Raw genomic sequence first — 11,037 nt, 5'->3', positions numbered from 1 at the left:
GCCCAGCATCACAATCAAAACCACTAAAAAACACAAAAGAAGAAAAGAATATGGGACAAAAATTAAAAATTAAAAGAATAAATAAATGAATACAAATACATAACAGAATATACGCAAAGGCATAAACCAAAAGACAAAAAACCAGAAACAGATAAGAAAAGAGAAATTTACAATTCCAAAAGACAAGAGCATATAAAAATAAACACACGATGAGGACTGAAAGCAAATATAAACTAGAAAATAAACAAAAAGGAAAATAGACCAAAGGGGGAGAGGGAGACGCACAAAAGAAGAAGAAAGAGGGGGAGAAGTCAAGGAGGGGGGCGGGGATGACGCTGGAGGGCCAGAAGAAGAGGGTGCCACGAGATGCTAAGGTTTAACCCATCGTCTTGATTAAGATTGGATGGGTGCTGAATGATAGCAATGGCCTCTTTAACTTTCCTCTTGAAAAAGTTGTTCTCCCTACACAATACCTGAGTGTCCTCCAAACAGATATGATGTTTGGTAGTGGTTGAATGCTCGGCTAAGGCTGATTTGAGGGCACGTTCATGCTTAATGTCGGCACTGTGCTCTTTTATTCGAGTCATGAACGAACGACCTGTTTCTCCAATGTAAGGAGTTCCACAGGAGCATACAATCTTGTATACACCTGACTCTGAAAAGGCATCCCTAGTGTCCTTAAGCGGTGGGGCATGCCTCTTGATGGTGGAAACAGGTTTGAAGGCACAACGGAGACCTTTTTTCCCAAGGATTTTTGAGATTTTGTGAGAAATGCCTTCAACATAAGGGAGAGAGACAAACGGGGCCTGAGATGGAGAGGGCACGGGATTCGAGATGGAAAGGAAATGAGATTTGGCTTGGAGGAAGGCCCTAGTGATCTGCTTGTTCGAGTAGCCATTCCAAAGGAAGACTTGACGAAGATGGGAGAGCTCTTGGTCTAAGTTATCCTTATCACAAATCCGATGGGCTCTTAAAGCCAATGTTTTGAGGATCCCAACTTTCTGGCTATGGTGGTGATGAGAAGACGAATGAAGATATAAGTCAGTGTGGGTAGTTTTGCGATACACCTGACGACCAAGGGATCCGTCAGGCTTTTTACAGATTAAGACATCGAGAAAAGATAAACGGTTGTTGGATTCAAGTTCTTTGGTGAAGGTAATAGACGGAAAAATGTTGTTGAGGTGAGTATGAAATTCCTCTAACATGTCCAAGCCGTGGGGCCAACATACATTGGTGTCATCCATATATCGCTTCCACCATTTTGGTTTGAGGGGGAAAGAATGTAAGGCCACCTCTTCAAAATGTTCCATGAATATGTTGGCAATGACCGGCGAGAGAGGGGAGCCCATGGCTACTCCGTCAACCTGTTCATAGATAACGCCTTGGAAGGCGAAGAAGGTTGACCTTAAGCAAAGTTCCACCAAAGAGGCGATGTCCTCATTGACCTTAAGCTTGACAATCTCTATGGAGTCTAGAATAGGGACCTTGGTGAAGAGGGACACCACATCGAAGCTCACAAGCGTGTCTTGAGGGTCCAACTTGGTGTCCTTGATAAACTGAACAAATTGGTTGGAATCTTTGATGAAGGAGTTGGAGTTACCAACAAGCGGGGAGATTAATTTGGCAAGAAAAGCGGCTAACTTGTAAGTTGGAGACCCAATGGTATCGACAATGGGTCTCAAAGGAATGTTGGCTTTATGAATTTTTGGGACCCCATATATACGAGGGGTCACTTCCTTAGACGGAAGAAGACGAAGCTTGGTAGAATCATCCAATGAGGAGTTGGAAATAGAAGATCTAACTGCCTTCAAAATCTTCGGGCACGGGTTACAAGACAAAATTTTGTAACTACTGGAATCCGAGAGGAGGATTCCCATTTTGGCCAAGTAATCTGGTTTGCTCATAATGACTGTGGCATTGCCTTTGTCAGCTCTTGAGATGATAAGGTCATTATTATGCATTAGATTATTAAAGGCCAACAGCTCAGCTTTAGGGATGTTGAATTTAGGAGGTTTAGCATAACGGAGCGCTACAGCACAATCTTGTCTAACCTCTTCAGCAACATCAAGGGGAAGGGTACGCACCGCATTTTCGATCTCGATGAGGAAGTCGATGTGCGGAACGTTTGCTCATATTCTTTTTTCTAACACATTCCTTGAATGTGCCCTTAATAAACAGATCCCTCAATCTTGTTAAAAATCCTCTTTATTTTGGAGATCTGAAATTCTGTGATATAGATTGGTAGGCAACACATAGCAGAAAAGGCTAAGCAAAATCCAAATTCATCGCCAGAGACATCCTAAAGTCTAAAGGTAAACTACTGAAGGTGGTTCATATTGGAAACCCTAAAATGGTTATAGCAAGCGAATCCGAATTCTCTGTTGTTGTGCAGTCCCTCACTGGAAATAAGAGATCATTGCCCAAATCTGCTACTTATGATTCTTCATCATCATCTACTTCTAAAAGATCGAATAAGGATCGTTATGACAGTGAAGTGAAAATACCCAAGTTTTGTAATCAGATAACTGCTATCAGAGCAGATGGTGTTTCTACATCCGAAGTTCAGCAGAAAGAGATGATTTCTGATGTCTATAACCTTGAAAGGTTTGACACATTGGAAAACCTAGGAGACGCCAGTGTTTTTTCAGTTTTTGTCCCCATATTTTAATGATGAGCGAATTTGATGTATTCTCAAGAATCCAGGGAAGAAGCTTTCTTTATTGCTATTCCTGTAAGAAGTCCATCCATTATTTCTATGTACATTTTCCTTTTGTTTGACTACACAACGAATGCCTATTTCACAAAGTTTAATTTGTATTATTATCATTCTATTTCTTAGCAAAAGAGCTTTACTATTTCGAGGTTATAGAGATTGAAACTTTGAATAATCATTTTATGGTTATAATCTTTGATTGATAATTGATGCCGGTTGCAAGACTTCATGTAACCTTCAGTTGACTGAAGCTTCATTTAATATGATTAGCAGTGTTTAATATGATTTTACCTTTTTGGAGGAAACAATAAATATTTATTTTTAATATTGCTTTTATAGTTTCAAACGCAAAACTACAGTTTTTGTATTACTGTATTTTTACGGCTGCATCAGTGATTATACTTTTAGGTGCTCTCCACTGTTATATTAAGAAACATTGTAATCTCTAACATAGACGCCTTGAAACTGTTCTGTAGTCAGTCTTTTCAATAATAATACACAGTATCACTATTATTCTCATCATGATTTATTTGTTTTGGTTTCTGTTTTAAGTGGTATAGGTTTTTTTGTTTTTGTCATTATAATTATTTTATTATGTGGTGTAAGAAATAGGATCTATTCCATAAATTTCATTTAGTATCAAAGTAGGTAATTTTTTTGGGGGTTAAAAGCAAGCAATTTTTTTTGGGTTAAAATATTTTGTGTTTGAGATCTTGCTAACAATTCATCATGTTGAGGACAAACATCCCTCACCACCTTTGCTGGTGAATTAAATGCAATTATGTCCCTCATTATTTGACGTAAAAGAGTGTGCCTGTCTATTTGTCCGTATTGCCTTATGCAAGTCGTTATCAATCTCTTGCCAGTTAGTCTCAAGCTCTGGCTTTCATTTCCGCTATTTCCTTTCTTGTTTGTTAGCCTGCATTGCCAATCATGTCGACAGAACCTCCTTTTGGATTCATAATGAGCGTTTATCCTAGGCCCACCTCATGTTTCGGTGTAGATACTCCAATTTCCCTCTCAGCCTCAATGCGCCAAATCTCATTCAGAAAAATAACAGACCCGCGGTTGAAGCGTGATTTTGGGTAGTGGGCATCTGAATAGAGACGAGTATCCATGGGACAACACGAGCATTTCCTCCAGGTTTGTTGCCTCATTACTGGATTTAATGCTCATGGTGAGCTAATTAACTACTATCCTTTCTTGCTCGACTTGAAAGGAAAGGAGCTGGATAGGCATAGGGTGTTCGTTGGAGTTGGCCTTGGTTACCTTAAATAGCGGTTTCTGGGGGAAAAGGTGAGAATCCTCAGGCGGAGCAGGCATGCAGGGGCGAAGCTAGCAAGGGTTGTTGGGGGTCTAGACATGGTCATTGCGGGTCTAGACATGGCCATGGTAGGGGTCGCCCTCCGAGCAGAGGCCATGGGAGAGCGAGGAATGTGAATCCTCAACCTGAAGCCAACAATGAAACTGCGAGCTAGGTTCCTTACCGAGTTCTGTATAAAGTTTATTGAATGTTTTAGACCCTCGAGTGACTAATTTTGGCTTTAATAAGTATAATCTCTATTAATTTGGCAGTAAAGCATTGCCATTCAGACTCTTTATAGGTTTTTAAAAAAAATATTAAGACTTTATATGTTAGGCTCGGAAGGACGCTATATGCTTAGTATGGTCTACTTACCTGGTTTCTTTCCTTCTTGATTTCTTAGAAGGCACACAGATGCTTCCAACAAGAATTTTTTTAATTCTCTACTAGCTATGTTAGCACTGTAATTTTTTTGCTGATTAAAAAAAAACAATTCATCATGTTAGATATCAAAGCGGAAAGATGATGAACCCTTTTATAAAGAAAGATTTTGAGAGATTGTAGAAACACATTATGGAAAGCTAGCTAAATAGATCACTCTTGCAGTGAATGATGGGAAATTAAAGAAGCTAAAACAAAGAATAAGCTTTATTTCATATTAAAATAGCTTTAGCTAAGAGCCTATTTATGAGAATTGCTGGTCTAAAAGACAATAATGGATGCATACAAGACTCTAAAGAAACTTATTAAGGTAATAATCAAGTCAAAACTTTCATGCTATAAATTCGATGAGATTTTCATAAACCACCTAAGATTTAAATTTAAGACTCTCAATTTGTTATTAGAGTGTTGTACAATTGAGTTAGTGCATCCATTAGAACTACCACATCTTTGGTTTTGGTATGGCTTATTACTGAACATCTCCCTTAAGAAACTCTACAGAATTCTTAGAACTTTGGCCTAGTTTGGTTTTGATATCATGTTCAACTTTTGATGGATCAGCTAAGACTCAAACCTAGGACCTTCAATTTGTTATTGGAGTTCATTATCAAGAATGTCTTAACCTCTTTAAGACTAACCCATCTTTGATCTAGGTGTGGCTTATCCTTGAAACAAAACGTGAGTTATTATTGTGTGAAAGTTAAAGATTTGACTAATATGATGGCTACTCTTGGTCAAATAAACTTGAGTAAAGAAGTTGTTATGAAAAATGTATTGAGATCCCTAACCCAGAAGTGATAGTGGAAGATTTATTTGAAAAATGTAATTAGAAATCTTTTCTTAGATATTTTATATTAAAAAGAACAAAATGCCAACACTAGCACCAGAACCAACCAATGTAGATATCAAAATTAAAATTATTTAGGAGAAAACAAAGTAAGAAAAGATGGTTAAAAAGAAAGAGCTAGAAAGAGATTTCATATGACAAATATTGGGCATTATTATTTTAATAAGTAGAAATTTGATAATTATATTTAGAATGTTCTAATGCCATGTAAGAAAATAATTTTATTTTTGATTGGACAATTAATGGAAGTTTGAAATGCAAGATCAAATATGGTGATATAATCTTGGAGGTTGCTAAAAATAGAGCAATGGAAGTGCATACGAAGGTATGAAAGTGTTATCACTTACAGTCCCGAATTAAAACAGTGTACAAGCTATCCATCATATTAAGTCAAATAACCTTGATTTAAAATATTCATTTATTCTAATATTTTGTTCAGAAAAGATATGCTGAATTGAAAATTAGAACACATCGATACTCTCAACTTATAGATAATTTTAAAAGAATAATTAAAAAATTCAATTCTCGAAACTTGAAGATCATGTTGAGTATGGTCAACATCAAAAGAGAGTATGTTAAATAGTTTACGCTGATTACAAACTCCATACAGAAATCGGTTCATTGAAGCCTTATTTACTAATTTTAGATGAGTTTTCTCAATAAAATGAATTTATTATTATTATTTATTATAACTTTGTAATTTTTAAACTCAGAACTGTTTTATATTGCTGTATGTTTACGGATGCATGACTGACGATATTTTTAGATGCTTTTCTCTGTTATATTAAGAGCAATTGTAATATTTAAAGAAACACCTTGAAACTATTATATTTTTCAGAAATAATACACAGTATTATTGCATATGCGGATAGCTCATTTTTTCATCAGCATTGTATGACGATATCTGTTTTGCTGTGTGCTGTCAGTGGCATATTATAAGTTCTGTTGGCTCTTATAATTGTTTAATTGACTGGTTCAAGGAATATGACCTATTTCAGAATCTCCTATATTCTGTATACTTTGAAGCCAGTTATGCTTGCATGCAACATAGATATGAAAGTGTACGTTCGTTGCCATGGTGAAGCCTCTTTACCATTAGAAGAAAAATATGAGTTGTTTGTTTTGTGTTTCAATATTTAATTTTGTTTTTCTTTCATTGTTTTATGTTATTTTTCTGCTTGATTTAAACTAACAATTGGTATTAAGCCACGGTTGGCTTGAGTAGAGATGGGGGAGGAAGAAGGAGGTAAAACTCATAACTTGTATGGTAGTAATTCAATTGAAGAGGAGAATTCAGCTAAAGAGAAGGATGCTGGGATTCTTATTGTTGGAAGCCAAGAACACTGAGAGGCGGGGGGTGGGGGGGTGAATCAGTGTTCAGTCGGTTAGAGTATTTTTAGCCTTATCAAAAAATCCACTTATTAACCGGTATGCAAACACCATAACACAAAGATTTATATGTGGAAAACCTCAAAGAGGAAAAACCACAGTGAGATTGATGACCCACAATATCTATCCACTGGGCAAATGAATAAATATTACAATAGTGGCCTACACATGTAAGAAGGCCAACAGCTTAGAGCACACTGCTCATCACAAGAGGAGGCTCACTGAATACAAACACCAAACATGGAGTTACAACAATATTCAGAACTTAGAGAATGCATCTACTATGTTGGATGAGTTCTAGTTCAAGCACTATCTGTACTAATTTTCAATGTGTCCTCCCTTACTAGTAACTTACTTCGCATGCCAAGCCTCTAAACCAAGAACAAAGACCGACTACAGAATATTATATTCACATTCTATTGATCAACATCACTTGCTTAGTATCACATCACTATATACTCCATACATGTTTAAAATAACCTAACTAGGCTAACTTAAATACCCTTCCCAATCATAAACATAATTGCCTTATGTCGACTTACAATGATATTACAAGTTATTTACATGTCGGCCTAGACAAAAATAAATGCATTAAACTTCGTGACAGATGTCGCTGATCGCTGCCATGTAAACATGTCAGATCAATTTCCTATGTCGGCCTCATATACAAGTTTTTATTTTGTCAGTTTCCCTTGTATGTCAGATGACTTGAATGCGAGTTGCCAAACAATGAATACTGGTGAGTACCAGTTAAGTGTCCAACCCAAAATCATGTGTGTTGCCATCAATGACAACACTACTAAATCGGATGAGTGTCATTTTCCAGCACTTATTTACTCCTCTCTTGAGCTAGCTTTGGCGCATATTGGCCAAACTATTAATGGTCAGGAAGTTGTTGGCATTTGTGTGGTGAAGGTTGAACCCCATGATGCCTCAGTTGGAATCTCTTGGCAAAAAGATGCGAAAAAAAAAATTGTTGTTGAAGAGGAGGAACTTAAGAGATTGTGGGAGGAAAAGTGTATGCCATTGAAGACCCAAATTTAGTTTGTTGTTGATTTTGCCTCCCAGGATGAGGAGGGTGCAAATTGGAGTGAGGTAGCAAAGCATGGAAGTCTGGGAGTAATTGTGGCTTTAGAGAGCTCTGTAGATGGCTTGGCCTTAGGAAAAATGGAAATGCCTTCACATTACGTTGAGGACACCATATAGAATCATAAAGAGGGTCAATATTTCCAATCTATTTCCCAACTTGGAAACAAGGAGGCCATACAAGACAATAGCTCTAAAAAAGAGCATGCTGGTGTTTCTTCTTGGGATTCAAGGAATGTGAGGCATTGTGAGGATTTTGAATTTGAACAGTTGGAAGAAAATTTGGTGATAGAGAAGGTAGTGAGATCCCCTGATTCTTTGCATCTATTGGTCTCAGTGTCAATAGACAAAGAGGGATCCTCATGCATGGAGAAGAGCTTATGTGGCAGTGCGAAGAAATCCATCATAGAGGCCCTGTCGAGGAATTCTTCAGACAAAAATGATAGTATTCTTAAAGCTCGAAAGAATGAGGAGGACAGGGATACTATGTGTCCGATACAAATTTAGAAAGTCGACGAGAAATCTCTCACAATATTTGAACCACTAACCGTGAATGGCATAGGTGCACATGATATGAATATTCAAGCTGGAGAAGTTAAGTTGAGTGCAAATAGGGGTGTAATAGTATCAATTATACCTATAGTACAAAAGCTAGTATTCACCTTACCTATACCAAATCTAAATATTGGTATGGACTTCTTGAATGCTTCTATTGTAGGATCTATTGCTCCTGTAAAAGGAAGACAAGTAATAACTACTATTACACCAACAATAGCTCCCACAAATTCTCATCTAATTCCAAGTCGTGATGGATTACCCTCTAAACTATGGGTCCCAGATGAATGAGAGTTGAAGAGGCAAACCAATCAAGAGTTTGCTAGGCATTCTCAGTTATAGAAACAAGTTGAATGTGAAGATATATTATTAGTTGTAGGGAATGGGAGCACTGGAGTTTTCGATCATGTTGTGTATGAGATCAATGATTCTTCAGTGGAGTTTGCAATCAGTAAAAACTAAGGTATTGTTGACCCTGATGATGGGCAGGAGATTGCTAAGCCTAGGATTGATGTGGAGATTATCAACTTCCTTGTTAAGAAGGGGATTACTGAATTGTTTCCTATTCAAGAAGCAGTGTTGGATCTAGCTTTACAATGTCATGACAAGATTGACCAAATGAAAAAAAAAATCTGGAAAGACTTTAGCCTTTGGAATTCCCATCTTTTGGGCAATCAACAATGAGATGTTGATGTCCCATGTGGTATTGATGAGTAATAACATTTCCTCATTGGTGGGTTGTTTTATGCTGGCTAGGAATGAGTAGGAGTGGATTTTTTTGTGTTTTCAACACCATTGGTTGAGTCTATTTATTACATGTCGTCACATGAGGAAAGAAATAATGTTAACGCAAAATTCCAATATTAAAAGCCAGGAAGCTATGGGACAAAGAGATGACTTTATTCTTGAATGTGAATTTATAGGTGAGTTTGGCCTTGAGAAAGTCATAGGAGATGTTGTCTTTGGCTCCAATTTGGTTTGGAGAAGGCCAATCCATAGTTTTTCGTGAACAAAGTTTGGTGAAGTTAAAATCTTCATTGGGTCTAGATTGAATCTAAGTTTTGAAATGGAGCAGGGATGTCTCACTGCATGGTTGTACCGGTTGGCCTTCACGAGGGAGATTGTTGGGTATGTGAAGCCCAACAGTCACATGACCATTTGACTTCCCCAAACTATTCATTTCATAGTTGAATGTGATTCTATAAATGACTGAGTGCAATTCTGTATGATGCAATTTTGGATATTGGTTAATAGATGATTTCCCTACTTGGAGTGGACATAGGCATTTCATGAACCACTATAAATCTTGTCTTGTATCTCAATCTTAAATTTTTTTTTTCTTTCTTTTTTTTAAGTTATTTCTCTACTCGATTTAACCTAACATTGAATTCTAACATGTGCAGATAGATTGGGAAATTGCTCAAAAGAAAATTCTGTTAGCTGTCATTCCTCAACCACTCAATCATGTAGTACACCTTATTTAGACATTGTCATCAAATTTATGTTCAAACTTCCTCACCTGTTCTCTTCTTAATAATAGGTGGGTTTCCATTAACTTCATAGATTGATAAGCCCCTCCAATCTAATGGGTACAACAGTATTTTTAAAGTTTTCTAAATGGAATTATTTTTTATAAAATACAATCACATAAATAATAGAAGAATTCTTTGTTTGGGAATGAAACACCATATTATTTGAAATATTGATAGAATTTGAATTGTCACAACATATAGCAATAGGCTCATCATAAATAACTCCTATATCCTTCAATATATGTTTCATCTAAATAACTTGAGTACAATTGCTAGCATTAGCAATGTATTCAGTTTCTGCAATAGATAAAGCAATAGCATTCTACTTCTTACTTTCCCAAGAGACCAACTTCATACCCAAAAATAATGCACCACCTCTAGTACTCTTTTGGTTATAAACATCATCTGCCTAGTCATCATCTATAAAAGCACTCAAGGTGAATTCATCATTCTTAGAATACGACAAACCAAAATCAATAGTCCCTTTCAAATATCTAAATATCCTTTTTATGACAATAACATGAGATTTTTTAAGATCAACTTGAAATATAGAAACATGACACATAACATTCATTATATAAAGCCTAGTCTAAGTCAAATATAACAAATCACCAATCATAGATCTATATCTAGTCTGATTAGATTTCAGAGAATCATCATTCTTTGTCAGCTTACATTTTGTCACCATAGGTGTACCAAGAGGCTTAGAGTCCTCAAAACAAAATTTCAAGTCAAAGGTTACTTCACATACTTAGACTAAGATATGAAAATACCTTTATCCAATTGAGTAATTTGCAATCCCAGAAATTATTTCATTTCACCAATCATAGACATCTCAAATTCATTCTGCATTTCTTCAGCAAATTTCTTACATAGGTAGTTATTTCCTCCAAAGGTAATGTCATCAACAAAAAATTCAACAATCCAAATTTTATTCTGATTAATCTTGAAATACAGATTATTGTTAGTAATACCTTTATGAAATTTAAGATTCATCAAATACTTGACCAATCTGGTATACCAAGCTCTAGGGTCTTTCTTCAATCCATATAATGCTTTCTTCAACTTGCAAACCATGTCCTTTTCTTCTGTTAGTAGAAATCCATCTGGTTGCTCAATGTACACCTCTTATTCCAACTCGACATTAAGAAAGTTTGATTTGACATCCATC

The 11,037-nt window shown here is 36.3% G+C and overlaps 1 protein-coding gene across 1 annotated transcript; it reads right to left on the bottom strand.

The window, feature by feature from the left end:
• Positions 1 to 311: 311 nt before the first annotated feature.
• LOC131862567 (uncharacterized) lies at positions 312 to 1,904 on the bottom strand. The gene is made up of 2 exons (XM_059215043.1): positions 776 to 1,904; positions 312 to 655 (listed from the first exon to the last, which is right to left on the bottom strand). The coding sequence occupies exons 1-2, from the start codon at positions 1,902 to 1,904 to the stop codon at positions 312 to 314; spliced, it is 1,473 nt and encodes a 490-aa protein (XP_059071026.1).
• Between the last annotated feature and the right edge of the window lie 9,133 nt (positions 1,905 to 11,037).

The sequence above is a fragment of the Cryptomeria japonica genome, unplaced genomic scaffold (assembly GCF_030272615.1).
Source record: "Cryptomeria japonica unplaced genomic scaffold, Sugi_1.0 HiC_scaffold_47, whole genome shotgun sequence".
Taxonomy (NCBI): domain Eukaryota; kingdom Viridiplantae; phylum Streptophyta; class Pinopsida; order Cupressales; family Cupressaceae; genus Cryptomeria; species Cryptomeria japonica.
The sequence above is the reverse complement of the archived record's forward strand: the minus strand, read 5'-3'. Positions and strand labels throughout refer to the sequence as shown.

Excerpts from the sequence above, each read along its gene's own strand:
- LOC131862567 (XM_059215043.1), bottom strand. The coding sequence starts at position 1,904 with ATGAGCAAACCAGATTACTTGGCCAAAATGGGAATCCTCCTCTCGGAT. Across the intron at positions 656-775 it reads CTCTCTCCCTTATGTTGAAG|AGTCAGGTGTATACAAGATT; the intron begins GCATTTCTCACA and ends ATGCCTTTTCAG.